Raw genomic sequence first — 16,608 nt, 5'->3', positions numbered from 1 at the left:
GGAAGGATGGGACACAGACATGCATAGAAAATTAAAGGAAGAAATAAAGTATTCCTTTGCATGCATGCTAAGTTGCTTCAGTCATGTCCAACTCTTTGTGACTTTATGGACTGTAACCCACTAGGCTCCTCTGTCCATGGAATTCTCCAGGCAAGAATACTAGAGTGGGTTGCCATGCCCTCCTCCAGCTGATCTTTCCTACTCTGAGATTGAACCCAAGTCTCTTATGTTTCCTGCATTGGCAGGCAGGTTCTTTACCACTAGCACCACCTGGGACGCCCAATATATTACTTTGTTAGTCTATAATCAAGATGTCAGTAGGACTGGTCTTCTCAGAGGACTATGAGAGAAGGAGCTGCTCCAGGCCTCTCTCCTTGGCTTACAGAAGGCCCTCTTCCTTTATACATATCTGTGTCCCATCCATTCCCACCATCTTGTGCTTCTCCCACTACCATCAACAACCAAACACTATATATACACTGGATTAAATACGAAAACTCAGTACATAAAACACTTTCTGGACATGATAGGCTCAGAGGTTAAAGCTTCTGCCTGCAATGCGGAAGACCCAGGTGTGATCCCTGGGTCGGGAAGATCCCCTAGAGAAGGAAATGGCAACCCACTCCCGTATTCTTGCCTGGAGAATCCCATGGAGGGAGGAGCCTGGTAGGTTACAGTTCATGGGGTTGCAAAGAGTCAGACATGACTGAGCTACTTCACTTTCACTTTCCACTTTCTCAATGCACTTTACCTTGAAACAACACCCAGGCAACAACCTTAACAGCTGTTAAGCCTCAATTCATCTGGTTCTTTTTTTTTTCTCTCAGGGATCAAAATTCTACAATATCTGCTGTAAAGTGTCTAAAAACTTGTTTCACATTTTTTCTCAAATTATCTTGTTGTCTAAGAAAGATTTGTTCAATCATGGCCAGAAGTAAAAATTCCACGCTTTATAGTATGATTTTTGAAATCTGTAGCCTTTGTTTCAACTAGAGTTTATTTCTATGTATGATATGAGGTAGGGATGCAGGTATGGTCATTTTTTTTCTTTTCAGATACTCAGGGGTACCAATAGCATTTACTATATGGTCTATTCTATTGTCTTTGATCTGCAATTTCTATTTTCTTAATAATCAAGTATCCATATATGCATGGGCTATTTCTGGGCTATTTTTTCAACTCCACTGATCATTTCTAATCTTTTTTCACAGCAATAGCACTTTGTCTCAATCATTATTTCTTTTTTAAAAATGAGTCCTAAGTCTTTTTATCAGGTAAGTTTTGATTAAAACCCCATCTCTTTCTTTCTTTAGGATTTCCTTTTATTATTTGAAAAGCTCTTTGCTTTTCTATATAGATTCTATCCTTAGTATTTTGTTACTTGTTGCTATTGTAAAGGACTTATCTTTAAATTTTTATTTATTTTTAGCTGCACTGGGTCTTCCTTACTGTGAGTGGGCCTTCTCTACTTGCAGAAAGCAGGGGCTTCTTTCTGGTTGTGGCGCTCAGGCTTCTCACTGTTGTGGCTTGTTTTGCTGTGTAGCACTGGGCTCTAGGGTAACCAGCTTTAGTAGTTGCTGCACGTGGACTCAATAGTTGTGATTCAGGGGCTTAGTTGCCCTGCGGAATGTGGGATCTTCCTGGACCGGGGATGAAACCAGTGTCCCCTACATTGCGAGATGGATCCTTAACCACTGGACTACCAGGAAAGCCCAGGACTTATTTTTAAAGTGCTGTTTTAATTGGTTTTTGCTGATGTAAAGAAACAAGGTTGACTTGTAAAATGAAATATTTCCTGACATATCAGTGGGCAAGAAATGTCACAGCCATCAGTGATTTTGGGCCTCCAAACGTGAATGAGGGCTCCCAAAAGGGAATACAATACCTGTGACCCAGCAAATGCTGCCACCCCTGCAATGATTGCAAAGGAGCTCAGAGGAATGCAAGAAGCAACTATCCTCTGCCATGCCTCATGGTGAACAAGGAATTAAGGATGTAAACAATCAAGAAACAGGAAGTGGTCCCAGATACCTGCAGTACATATGAAAGGAAAGAATTCAGTGAGCCCAGAGGCTTGCAAATTCCCATAGAAGAATGCTAAGTTTCTTAGCTTAATACCTGGTTTTCTTTATTTAACAATAATCTTTGATGTTCAGACGGCCTGCCCTCTTTGTTGCAAAGTTGTATATAGCCTGACTCCTTCTCTCTGGCCTTATACAGCAGTTTAAGAAGAGGTGGCAAGAATACACAGGAGAACTATACAAAAAAGGTCTTAATGACCTGGATAACCACAATGGTGTGGTCACTCACCAAGAGCCAGACATCCTGGAGTGTGAAGTTAAGTGGGCCATAGGAAACATTACTATGAACAAACCTAGCGGAGGTCATGGAATTCCAGCTGAACTATTTTAAATCCTAAAAGATATGGCACTGTTAAAGTGTAACATTCAATATGCCAGCAAATTTGGAAAACTCAGCAGTGACCAAAGGACTGGAAAAAATCAGTTTTCATTCCAATCCCAAAGAAGACAAATGGCAAAGAATGTTCAAACTACTGCACAATTGTGCTCATTTCATATGTTAGCAAGGTAATGTTCAAAATCCTTCAAGCTAGGCTTCAACAGTACATGAACTGAGAACTTCCAGATGTTCAAACTGGATTTAGAAAAGGGAGAGGAACCAGAGATTAAATTGCAAACACCCACTGAATCATAGAAAATGCAAGAGAATTCCAGAAAAATATCAACTTCTGCCTCACTAACAATGCTAAAGCCTTTACTGTGTAGATCACAACAAACTGTGGAAAATTCTTCAAGAGATGGGAATACCAAACCACCTTACCTGTCTCCTGAGAAACCTGTATGCAGGTCAAGAAGCAACAGTTTGAATGGACATGGGACAATGGACTGGTTCAAAATTGTGAAAGGAGTAAGACAAGGCTGTATATTGTCACCCTGCTTACTTAATTTATGTGCAAATTACATCATGTGAAATACCAGGCTGGATGAATCACAAGCTGGAATCAAGACTGCAGGAAGATTTGTCAACAACCTGAGATATCCAGATGATTCCACTCTAATGACAGAAAGTGAAGAGAGACCAAAGAGCCTCTTGATGAAGGTGAAAGAAGAGAGTGGAAAAGCTGCCTTAAAATTCAACATTCAAAAACAAAGATTGCGGCATCCAGTCCTATCACTTCATGCCAAATAGTTGGGGGAAAAGTGGAAACAGTGTCAGATTTTATTTTCTCGGGCTCCAAAATCACTGCAGATGATGACTGCAGCCATGAAATTAAAAGATGCTTGCTCCTTGGAAGAAAAGCTATGACAAACCTAGACAGTGTGTTGAAAAGCAGAGATATCACTTTGCCAACAAATGTCTGTAGAGTCAAAACTATGGTTTTTCCAGTAGTCATGCATGGATGTAAGAGTTGGACCACAAATCAGGCTGAGTGCCAAAGAATTGATGCTTTTGAACTGTGGTGCTGGAGAAGACTCAAGAGTCCCTTGGACTACAAAGAAATCAAACCAGTCAACTCTAAAGGAAATCAACCCTGAATATTCATTGGAAGGACTGATGCTAAAGCTGAAGCTCCAATACTTTTGCCACCTGATACAGAGCCAACTCATTGGAAAAGACTCTGATGCTGGGAAAGATTGAGGGTAGGAGGAAAACGGGGCAACAGAGGATGAGATGATTGGACGGCATCACCAACTCAGTGAATAAGAGTTTGAGCTAACTCAGAGAGATGGTGAACAGGGAAACCTGGCATACTACAGTTCATTTTGTTCTCTGTAAAGCTGTGTAAGATCGAAAAAAGTTTTTAAGGTTCAAAATTTGATTTAACAACTTAAACAGAAATAAATAAAACCATTGTTTTCCTTATAGGAATACTTTTTTGGCTACTGATTCAATTGTCTTAATGTTTATATGATTTTTAACATTTTCCCCCTCAGTCAGTTTTATGAATTTTTATTATTCTAGAAATTTTACTGTGAGTCCTCATAGTTGGGTTAACTTTGCAGAGTAGACATTATCAGAACTACATATAATAAATGAGTTCTTATGATTTTTGTTTGTTTGTTTTTTATAAATATTTGCCCCTAACAATATATTTGGTTTGTTCTTGACAACAGATATTCTTCTGGTATTATTCTATTGCCAGATCATTTTTATATGATCTGATTTATGGAATAAAAATTCAGTCACAGTTTGTTTATCTTATTTACCTCTATAGCCATGCCATTCTCCACATATATAATACATTCTTAATTAATCCACTTAATCTGAGACTTAATTTGGAGGACATTAAGGATGAGGGAGAGAGTCTGACCTTTACTTTGAATAATTCTGAGGAATATAAAGCAAAGAAGTCAGAAATATAAATTATGTTGCTAAAAGGAGAGCAACTCATGCTTATTAGTGAGGTTTTAATTTTTTAACTATTATGGAAATCATCTTTCAATTCTAACTTAAATCTCAACTCGAGTCATTTCTGAGAAATCTAATCAAAACTATTCTATTGTTGTTGTTAAAAATGTAGCATTGATCACAAAATATTTGTGAAGTTCCTTTCATTTGACAAGAACTACCCTGTCATATAAATTTCAAATATCAATCTCCTTAAAAGCCACAGCTTTAATTAGGGATGTTAGAGGTAGAACTGTAAGTCAAGCAAGCACAGCAAAGAAATACCAGAGATTACTTTTAAAACGAGATGCTCTTTTGTCAGCTGTTCATAAGATGCAGCTTATGCTAAACTATAGGTATTCTTGGAAACTACAATGAAACAATTTAAAAAGCTCCTCCAAGCTAGAAACAGAAAAAGATAGTATACATGTTGTAGAAAATAAGCATTGTTTTATAAAGACCAAATTACATAAGATTAACTTAATAGCACTCAGAGACAGATTTGCAAACCTTACTGGTAATGGGGGAACAGTCAATAGGCCAAGTCAGATTCTCAGGGCTCTTTACAAATAGGAAGAGAACTGGTTTTGGAGGCTGCACTATCTATTTCAGATCACTAGGGTAACCGAAAAGAAATAACTATTTCAATGTTCCAATAGCACTTAGTTTACAAAAGCAGTAAATTATTCCAACTCTGAAATACCCAAACTGTTTCTCAATAGCTGTGGCCTGTAGCAAGTCAGCAGGACTCTGTGCTCTAGCACTTTACATTCATGCCTGGTTCCATGCTTACACGAATGCCCTAAAACCAAGCATTAACCTCTGTCAAGTATTTGGAGAAAATAAGATGCTGCCAAGTAGAGCCCTGGGGGAGCCTAACTTAATTTTCTTTGAATGTCTACAATGGAAGGGGCAGGGAATTAACACTCGACTGTGAACACTGTGCTGAATGCTCACACATATATGGGAAAAAAACATTTTCCAGGTTGCTGTTGAGGGATTAATTCATAGTTGAGGTTGTAACCCAGTGGAGCTCCATGGGACCTTCTCAGGACAGAGTCGTTCCCCATGTCATCTGCTGGTCTTTTATTCCTAGAAAACCTGTAGTCTCCCAGGCCTCCTGAGTCATAAAAGCCTGGCTCAAGAATTAATAATAAAGTCCAGGACAACAACAACAACAAAAAAATAAATTAATGCTTGAAGGAATTGAACATATAGTGACAAAAATAGCAGTTGGTCCAGGAGAACTGGTAAGAATTTAAACAATAAACCTTACATATGACAGCCAGAGAATACTTAGTTCCTCCCTAAAGCACCCAGATAACAGTAAACTAATGCACATTCCTTGAGCTGTTTTACAGATGCTAAAACCTCCATCAAATCGAAGAAGCTAACTGCTTGATGACCATGAACACATAGCCCCCTACTGAAACCTGAGGACTGATAATGTTAACCCCTGTAACACTGCCCTGTTATCTCACCATCAACCAATCAGGGAACTGTGCACAAGCTGATCACATACCATGTGACATATCCCCCCCTCATCCCCATCACTTTGCCTCTAAAAGTGCTTTGAGGAGTTTGGGTCTTTTGAGCATCGTGGGCTGCCTCACTCTCTTTGCTCGGCCCTTTTCAGCTCAAAACTCCGATGTTTCAGCTTGTTTGGCCTCACTGTGCGTTCAGAACACAAACTTGCCATAGATAACAAGATTATGGAAATTTTTTAAATGAGTAGTATAAAAATATGCTAACTTTTCCAGGCCTCATCTACTATCTACACACACAACTATATCCACCTATGTATTCCTCATTATTCCAAAGAGGGACTGTAGTCGATAAAAATGTTTCTTAATATGAAAAGTATTCCTTTGCTAAACTGGCTAGTGCTCTTCAATTTAATTATGACCAGGCAGGTTTCTATGTTAGCAAAGTGTATCTCAAGTGAGAGCAGTTTTATATTTGGGGTTAGGTTACCAAAACACAGGAAGACAGGCATGTGGCACCCTCATTAAAATAAAATACGTACAACACATCTCCCATCTGTTATAAGTGAATGTATCACTGAGGAACCTAGAAAATGTTTGAAAATCAGTTATACAAATATTTAGGAAAAGCTAATAGCATCTCATAAATACTTTTTTCAACTTAGAAATTAATACTAAAAAGGCAAAAGAAGGATTATATGTCCAGAGCTTCCTGGTCATGAATGCAAATCAAATTCAGTATCTAAGCAGATAGATTAGTTTCTTGACATACTATTTCTGTCAGATTTTGGCAATGGCTCTGATTCCAACAGCAATTACTGGGAAAGAATTCAGCCTCAACTATTTAGAAAAGTGACTTTACTAGATTTACAAATAAGGCCCTACAATTTTCCATTTCTTTAGCAAGATATTATATCAACCAAGCTAAGCATGTCATCATGACTGTAATTTACATGATGTGACATGACAGTTAGGATGTACTGCAGTAATTTGTGAGAGCTTGCAGTATTATTGTAGTATCAAAAATTTATATGGTTCAGTTATTAAAGCAAATTGTTTCATTCATGCTGAGATGTCTGACAGTAAACCACCATGGGCTTCCACATTACATTAAAAAATGTCTTCCATATTCTAACAATTTGCACACCCTGTTACCAGTACTTTGTTCACTGAGTGGAAACTGAAGCACAGGCAAACACAGCTTTTTGATGTGAACACGATCTGTGCAGGATATGAAGCACTTCATTGTGGGTGGTTACAAGGAACAGTCCAGACAGGATAAGGAAAGTTATCTTTGGGAACCAACACTACGAACAGGATGTCCAAATGCTTTGCTCTGATGCTATTTCATGTCCCATTTGCTTGCCTTCCGTCAGTTTGATTTTCAGCCAACAGAAAGAAAAAGCATATGGGCAAAGAAGAAATGATGGAAAATATGGCAAATATTCTATTTTTAAAAAACTACCTATAAGTAAACTTCACTGTGGTAAGAAAAGTAAGACCTCTGAAGCTCATCCAATTTTGATCCATGGTTCTTCTCTAAATTCCTCAGAGTAGTTGGGAAAAAAGGCAGCTTCTGGTTTTTTTGTTTGTTTTGTTTTTTGGCAATTTTAAGCTATAGACATTCAAGTCGTATGTGCTATTTTATTCTTGTCAGGTATTCAGGAATTCCTAAATAAAATAGGATAGAATGACCTCTTGTTGGAAAGGGCTTTGGAGTAACAGTTTAATTAGATTTTTATTACAGCTGGAAAATTTTATGCAACATAGTCTCTTTAAAAATACATATTCATTCAAAAATGTGTTTTACTCATTTACACATTTTGCATAATGGTATTTAGAGGCCTGTAAAAATAAGAAACAGGCCAAAAGTTATAATGTTTTCAATCACATAAAACCACTAGTTTCCATTAATAAGAACTAGCAAGATTTTCTGTCTTAATGCTCACACACCACTAATTATTAAAATATTTTTATTTACCCATGAAGATTTTTTCCAAAGTAAGCTATATTCTTATAGATGAAAACTAGTCTTAAATAGCATCAATTTGCTAAAGGATTTTTCTGGGAGGGTCACAGTTTCTGGTGTGATCAGGTCATTTAATTATGAGCTGACAAGGTATTAAGTTCTACAGATCAAGCAAGTATTCTCATTTAGAATTTCAATATCAAATTTTGTTTCCAATGAATTGTTAAGCAAAATAAAATAAAATGATAAAAGCCAAGCAATTAGAGTTAATTCACAACAGGGGGGAAGAAAGAAGCACCTTCATCTCTGAAAGTGCTACATTTGTTTATCTGTGTGTGTGTGTTTATATGTGTGTCAGTGGGCTTGAAAACAAACGTGCTTTCAGTCTGGCTCTTTTATGGTGGTTCTCTTCCTGAGCTCCAGGAAATATGGTGTTTATTATAAGTTTCATGGCAAGTATTAAATTAGTTATGTAATAAATTTCATTTCCAATTAACATTCCGACAAGGTAGAGAAAGTAGCTCTCCTGAATACCAGTTTTGAAATGAAATAGAAACAGATGAGAAAGACTTCAGTAAGTATTCCACCACAGACAATTCTAGAAAAACAGCTATTTCAAGTAAACATGACACCGTTTCTTCCAATATCTACAATCTGTTTTGCAAAAAAACAAAACAAAAAATCTAAAGGCTTCATTGCTTTATTTGTCCTTTCAAAATGTTAACACAGGATAGCAACTATATAGAACTGTGATGTGGGGATGCAACCACCCATGAGGCAGGGTGGAAAAGTCCAGCTTAATCTGATTTAGTTGGTTCCAGCAATCCAATCAGTATATATTTGATCTCATCTTCCTTTAAAGAAAGACTATATAAAACCCATTCTCCTTATTGATCAACTGAAGCAATGTAGCAAGAAGCAAGCACTGTGGCCTCACCTTGTTTCCCAGGTAAGGCGCTGGCGCACTCCAGTAGTAGCTCTGGGGCAGGGCTCGGCGGGCCTCCACGCTGCTGATGCTGATCTGCTGAGGTGGGTCTAAGTCATCCAGCTGGGGGCTCACTCGAATATGGCCGGAAATGTCAGTCAGATACCAGCCACTCATGTCTTTTATCTTAAAGAAAACACACAATCATTGTCACTTAGGAAAAGAACCCAGACACTTCTCTTTCCTATTTCTGTAGCGTTCATATTTTGAAAATTAAAAACACAAAAACTATGAATGTTTAGGAAAATATAAAAGCTGTGCATACCATTAAATGTCTCATACGTTCTCACCATTATTTTTTTTCTTGATGTTTCTAGGAGTTTGGATGATATTATAGTGTAATCTGTTTTTATTAATCCAGTGTGATTTTTAAAAATTATGATTTTAAATACTACTTTCTTAAAAAGTCATTTAAAATCACACATAATTTTGTATAAATTATCAAATAGTTGAAGTTTGAATGTCGCATTTTTCACTCCACTAGTGCTTTCCTGTTTCTTATGGAAACAATTATTTCAAAAGGTATTATATATACATTTGAAAAGAAAAGGAGGAAAAGAGATAAGATATGAAAGGTAGATTTTCATTTACTAGTTCCTTCCTTTTCATATATTTAAATTTCAACTTGAGGCTCCAGGATAGTTGAAAACACCAGCTCCCAATACTGTTCGTATTCCTTCCCATGAGGTCAGAAGTGCTATAAGAACCCCTAGTCTTGATCCTTTGCCCAGAAAAGGAAGGAACATTTAAGGAGGAATTAGGGAAAGATGACTTGCTTTGACATGTTTATTCTCCAGCTCTGTGTGCCACACAGCTACAATTCTAAATTTAAACCATCCTACCTAGTCAGGACATAACACTGGATACAGAGGTTTGCGGCTACCAGGGACCCACTAGTCATGTGTGAGCTGCTTGGTGTTGTGGGTAATGGGTAGCAGAATGGTAATGGTGATCACATATGGATGAAATATTTTTTAAATTTCTTCATGCAGAGGTCATTTGATTCTGTATCTTCTAAAGCTGCGGAACTGCTGGGACTGACTTTGTCAAAAGAGAGGGATTCAGTGAAAGTTTATTGGACAGAAAAGCAGCAAGATACATACTACTACTCTTCCCTTTCCAACATCATTCATCAGACCTCCTAGGACAGCCCAGTGAGATTCAGAGAAAGTTCTTTCCAGAAAAACTCCTGAAATGCAAATATCAGTGAACCTAGTTTCTGAAGTACAAGGCTGAATGCTACTTCTGCGCCTCTGCTAATCATAAAACTTTTGTACATTAATGGAACAGTCTAGAGGGTGAAGTTAGACTAGCTGTTCATTTCCCGTTGGTTCTACAAAATCTGTTCCACAAGCAACACTTGATAAAGTATGCACAGGTTCATTTAGGTACGAAGAGTACAATCAGAAACTACTCATAATATTTCAGACTTAAGAACAACACAAGTAGAGAAAATTTTCATGGCTGTATAAAGGATTAGTTAGCTGATTAAAGCTGAAAGGCAGCAGTGTTTGGAATTCAGTTTTATTAAAAGAATGATCTTTGTAAAGTCTAACTCTAATCACAACACCCCCTGCTACAATCCTTCAGTTACTCACTCTCCAAGGATAAGAGCTCAACTTCTTAGTAAACTCAACCATGTATATCTAGTTTCTCATTCCCTCTGTAGGTTTCTCTTCCTTTCTCCAGCCTGTTTCCTTGTATTTTGTACTACTAAGTGCTGCCACGCAAACTATTTGAAATTCCCTGAAGGTCCTGTTTCATAACAAGGCAAACTGCTGTCTGTGAAGGGATGAACAATCAATGAGTATATGATAGGCAAAGGAGGTAGGAGGGAAACATGTTTATGTTTATGGTAGAGGGAGAATATCTCAGGGCTTCCCTGGTGGTTCAGTGGTAAAGAATCCGCCTGCAATGCAGGAGACCTAGGTTTAATCCCTGGTTGGGAAGATCCTCTGAAGAATGAAATGGCAGCCCACTCCACCATTCTTCCCATGGACAGAGGACCCTGGCAGGCAACAGTCCATGGAGTAACAAAAGTTGGACTAAGCCACCGTCACCACCACTAGACATATTAATAACTTGAACTTTTTCAAATCAATTAAGAAGGAAGATATTATTCAAATTTAGTTTCTCCTTTTAACAAAGAAAGAGCTATGGTAACAACAAATCACAACTAAAGACTGGTGGGTAATAGGTATTATGTACATAGCTGTTAAAGGAGTTTCTCTTAATGTGTATACCCAAACTACTGGTGAATGCAATTCATAATCCTTCCTATCACAATCAGATGTATTCTCTGTTGAACTGTCTGCCCTTGAGGCAAAAGTAGCATGAATTCCATCATTGCTTCACATACTAATCATGGACACTGAAAAGGCTAGTGTTGACTTATTACAAGAGGTTCCAGTTTACACACAAAAGGCTTTGGTCAAAGAGACACAGCTAGTATTTGAAAGAAAATTCCATCACTTCTCCAAGATAAGTTTAAGTAGAAACTCACTACAAGAAAAAAAAGTTAATTTCTTACAGAAGGACAATAGCAAGAAGCCCCGTAGAGCAGCACACAGAATTCAAAGGCTATTTATTGCTTACGTTGCCATAGGTCCAGTAGGAGCTTTGACATCTGTCTGAAACTCCTGAACAGAAGCACTCATCACAACCTTTGTGATTATCCTCTTGCAAATTGAAGAACCCAAATTTGCAGCGACTACAGTCTCCTCCTTCAACATTTTCCTATAAACAGAGAAGTAGGTTATTAACACAGGTGCCTTTCAAAATAGAACATTGTCCCTATTGCTGCTTAAGAAAAATATAATCTGTATATTCTTCATGTTACCTGTCAACTTTATTTAATGTATAATCATATATTTTAAAATCTCAAAAACTTCTTATTAACTATATGCTGTCCTAACCACACTAAAATAGGAAATAATGCTTATTATCAAACAGTACTCTAATCTACTTCACCAAGTTACAATTTGATCCTCACCTTCGTCCAGAGTGGAGTAATTGTCATGATAAATCCAGCAATAACTTAGACATTTGGTTCAGTGTTTAACCATCTATGTTGTTGAACTGCTTCCTCTTAGAACACATGATATATGATAAAATAAAAGATATTAAGCTGATACATAGATGTAGAATAGAACATTGATATTATACAGATGGTAAAATATTTTTCACACCACATATGAAAAATACAAATCCTTGAAGCAAGCCTAAGAATGAGACAGGTAGAGAAACTGGGCAAATAGCCACACTATTTCCATGATGAGATACAGTAGGAAAGAAAGTTTTCCCTAGTTAAGTTTCACAGTGTTTCCTTTAACACGGTATAGTCAGTTAATCATAGAGTACCACTATGGGGAAAAAATTATTCTCACTTGGTGACTACTCTCTGGATTGGCTTCATTAATCCTAGACCCAGGATACTGAAAAATTATTTGTTTATACATGGAACTCAAGCTGGAGAAAGTTGACTACATGACGAAAGACTGGGAAGGCTATAATCTCTCAGTTAAAGAATGGTTAATCTTGACTAATGTCTTCTGTATGAAAGTTCCCTGCTTTTCAGGAGATAGATTCATAGTAGTCCCCATGTATGAGTTTGCCCCACATTTTCCCTCTTCCTTGAATTCTCCTATTACTTCAATTCTGAATTTTCCTTTTCCTTAGAAAACTAACTTCTTTCTCAAATGTGTTCCCATAGCCTTCTGTCATTCTTCCATAATAACCACAGAAAAGTACTGCAATATCTTCTAAGATCATTCGCTCCAGCCATACCATAATCTCTTCAAATGTAGAACCCTGTCTTACCTGCCTTTGTTATACCCCAAAATGGAAGTGTTTCTGGTACAACACTGACTACTAGCTTAATAAAAGTTTATTAAGTTTAAATAAATCTCTTGGTGAAGTGCTGTGCACCTAGTAGACGTTTCATAAAAACATGTTTTTATAAAGATTGGGCAGAAGATAAGGCAATGAAAATGTGAGAATATAGGGGGAAAGATAAAAGAAGAACAACAGCATGAAAAATAGAGAAATTTATAAAAATAAACAAAAAGATATTCTGATATCCAAGAGAATAATATATTTGAATTAAGTTTTGGGCTTGATTTCTATGTGTTCCTTACCATCCCAACCATTTCTGCATTGCCAGGAGCTTAAACGAAAGAGTGTCTCTAGACGTGTCATGTCAGACTTTACCCTCCAATATGCGCACAAATTTAATTTTTGCACTGATATTCCTGCTAGTACTCTTGCTATTTCTAAGGTAAATTTCAGATATTTTGAGATGATAGATGTCAACAAAACTAATCAAACTAATTTCAGACCTAAGATGGCAAATATATCCCCAAAATCCTGAACCTGAGAGTATCTTCAGAAGAGGACAAAGGCAGGGAAGATGAAACATATCAATAATGATATTTAGCTTATTCTGTTAAGGACACAGTACAGCTGTTCTGTACACTGTGTTCTTATGTGCTTGGTCTAATTTACTTTCATTTACTCTAATTTGAAAGCTTGTAATACCACTTTTCTGAGATTCATACTGAGCCTAACAATTAGAAACTTTTAAACATTAGTTACATTTTTGTTAGTTATATTTTAGCCTAGCAATATAACCTTGAAAAGTAACGATTAAATAATTGCAATATTCAATTTAATAAACCAAAGCATCACATTATGGTAGAAATTCTAGGTACTATAAAGATGAATAAGTCAAGATCTCTGTTTTTAAAAGCCAACATCCAGAGTTGAGTATAAAGATACATTTACAATCAACATAATGCAAGGTAGAACATGAAAAGAAGATATCAGAAATAAATGATAAGACCACAGAGGATAAAGGGCTGGTTTCTGCTATGAAGGCTTGAGGAGGCTTTATGACAAGAGTGGAATTTGACCTAAGCCTTCAAGCATGGTTTAAAAATTCATCCCGATGGAGGGGATAGAAGAGAGACCTCATTAGCAAAAATAATAGGAATAAGAAATAATTCAAAGCTTAGAAGTTTCATTCAGTATTTAATCTTAAAAAAACTATATTGAATATTTCCCTTATGCTAGGATCTTAATTTGGTGCTTGGGTTCCAGGGCCCCTAACTTCAGGTAATAAAGCTTTAAGAGATCGGATCTTATCCCATAGGAATTGATGAAAGTCATTAAAAGTATTCAGTAGGCGATAAATCAACACAACTCTACTTGAGGTGTTTAACCTGGCAATAGTAAGTAAAGTATCCATAACATGAGACACTAGAACAAAGAAACTTTTCAATATCATAAGGCGCAGTAAAGGATTAATTCAATGATCTCAGAGTATTCAAGCCTTGCACATTCTAAATTGAGACCAGCTCCTGGGACATAACCACTAAACCCTTAGAATATCTTGCCTGATAAGAATGTCTTTGTATAACTGAAACCAGGAGTCATATGAGATATTTTATGCTAATGATATGATTTATGGTAAATGCCTAGTTTTGTTCATGTGGGGTCCTTGCCGTTATCAGTTTGACCTAGGGGTAGTTGAGACTGAGTAGACAAAGTCAGTCATATGAGTACTCCATACCTACTTAATTTGACCTCCAATACAAACCTTGAACACTAAGACTTCAGTGAGTTTTCCTGGTTGATAATAATTCATTTGTATTGTAAAACAGTGTCAGAATTAACCACTCTCTGTATGATTCTACTGCGAAAGGATAACTGGAAGTTTGTGCTTGGTCTCTCCTTGATTTTCTATGCACCTGTTGTTGCATACGAAAGGATACAGGATTTTGACCTGTATCCTTCTCACTTTATCTTTTTTATTTTTTTGTCTGCACTGTGCACAGCTGGGATCTTAGTTTCCCAACCAGGGATCGAACCTGTGCCCCCTGAATTGAAAGTGTGGAGTCTTAACCAATGGACCACTAATCCCCTTTTTTACTTTAATAAACCATGACTATACAGCTTTTCAAAGTTACGAATCTTTCTAGTGAATCATTCAAAATGAGTGTGGTCTTTACCAACACAACATGGTAAGTATAGTAGGATATCTACACCTATAAAAACAGGTTAACCAACTGCTAGTTTTACTTTGTTTATTGTGACAAATCTTGAGGCAAAATACTTTAGATCCTGCTACAGTTTATAAATCTGTACACTAATTCACTTCACTGAATCCTACACTCAATTCATTTCAACTCATTTGAAAACAATTATCAGATCTAAGTCTGCATGTACCTTATATATTATTGCATAGTACCCCAGCCTGAAACCACAACTTTAAGTTTCTAGACTTCTTCATTTTTAGTCCTGAGTCTATACCATACTTTTTCTTTATTGAGTGTAGTTCCTAATCGATTGAGTTAGAATCACTCAACAGAAAAGTCCTTGGTTCTGATTTTTCTCAACCTCTACTACTATTGAATATTAAGTCAATACTAAATATGGTAATTATCAGTTCAGTTGAGTTGCTCAGTGATGTCAGACTCTTTGCGACCCCATGCACTGCAGCACGCCAGGTTTCCCTGTCCTTTACCAACTCCCAGAGCTTGTTCAAAATCATGTCCACTGACTCCGTGATGCCATCCAAACATCTCATTTTCTGTTGTCCCCTTATCCTCGTGCCTTCAGTCTTTCCCAGCATCAGGATCTTTTCCAGTGAGTCAGTTCTCTGCATCACATGGCCAAAGTACTGGAGTTTCAGCTTCAGCATCAGTACTTCCAATGAATATTCAGGACTGATTTCCTTTAGGATGGACTGGTTGGATCTCCTTGCATTAGAAGGGACTCCCAAAAATCTTGTCCAACACTACAGTTCAAAAGCATCAATTCTTCAGCATTCAGCTTTCTTTATGGTCCAACTTTCACATCCATACATGACTACTGGAAAAAACCATAGCTTTGACTAGAAGGACTTTTGTCAGCAAACTAATGTCTCTGCTTTTTAATATTGCTGTCTAGACTGGTCATAGCTTTTCTTTCAAGGAGCAAGCATCTTTTAATTTCATGGCTGCAGTCACCATCTGCAGTGATTTTGGAGCCCAAGAAAATAAAATCTTTCACTGTTGCCATTGTTTCCCTATCTATTTGCCATGAAGTGGTAGGACCGGACGCCATGATCCTAGTTTTCTGAATGTTGAGCTTTAAGCCAACTTTTTCACTCTCCTCTTTCACTTTCATCAAGAGGTTTTCAGCTCCTCTTCACTTTCTGCCATAAGGGTGGTGTCATCTGCATATCTGAGGTTATTGATATTTCTCCCGGCAATCTTGATTCCAGCTTGTGCTTCATCCAGGCCAGCATTTCGCATGATGTACTATGCATATAAGTTAAATAAACAGGGTGACAATATACAGCCTTGCCGTACTCCTTTCCCAATTTGGAACCAGTCCGTGGTTCCATGTCTGGTTCTAACTGTTGCTTCTTGACCTGCATACAGATTGCTCAGGAGGCGCGTTAGGTGGTCTGGTATTCCCATCTCTTTAAGAATTTTTCACAGTTTGTTGTGATCCACACAGTCAAGGCTTTGGCATAGTCAATAAAGCAGAGGTAAATGCTTTTCTGGAAATCTCTTGCTTTTTCTATGATCCAATGGATGTTGGCAATTTGATCCATTGGTGGATATAATAATTCTTATATGTGTGTTCTTATGGACTGGTTAAAGAGCCTCTTGATGCTGCTAAGAAAATGATGAATCAGGGAGAACATCTTTTTAGCTCCTCACTAGCACTCTGCTTTCTGATATGTATAGACTTAGTTATTACATCAGATTCTA

The 16,608-nt window shown here is 37.2% G+C and overlaps 1 protein-coding gene across 1 annotated transcript in view; it reads right to left on the bottom strand.

Moving 5' to 3' along the window:
* The window catches only part of LAMA2 (laminin subunit alpha 2), a 677,618-nt gene that overhangs the window by 363,422 nt on the left and 297,588 nt on the right, over positions 1-16,608 (bottom strand). Inside the window, exons 11-12 of the mRNA XM_052645506.1 lie at positions 11,444-11,584; positions 8,801-8,974 (exon numbers count right to left, since the gene is read on the bottom strand). Coding sequence (XP_052501466.1) covers positions 8,801-8,974; positions 11,444-11,584 — 315 coding nt within the window. The remainder of the gene's footprint in view (positions 1-8,800; positions 8,975-11,443; positions 11,585-16,608) is intronic.

This window comes from Budorcas taxicolor, chromosome 9, assembly GCF_023091745.1.
Source record: "Budorcas taxicolor isolate Tak-1 chromosome 9, Takin1.1, whole genome shotgun sequence".
Lineage (NCBI taxonomy): Eukaryota > Metazoa > Chordata > Mammalia > Artiodactyla > Bovidae > Budorcas > Budorcas taxicolor.
The sequence above is the reverse complement of the archived record's forward strand: the minus strand, read 5'-3'. Positions and strand labels throughout refer to the sequence as shown.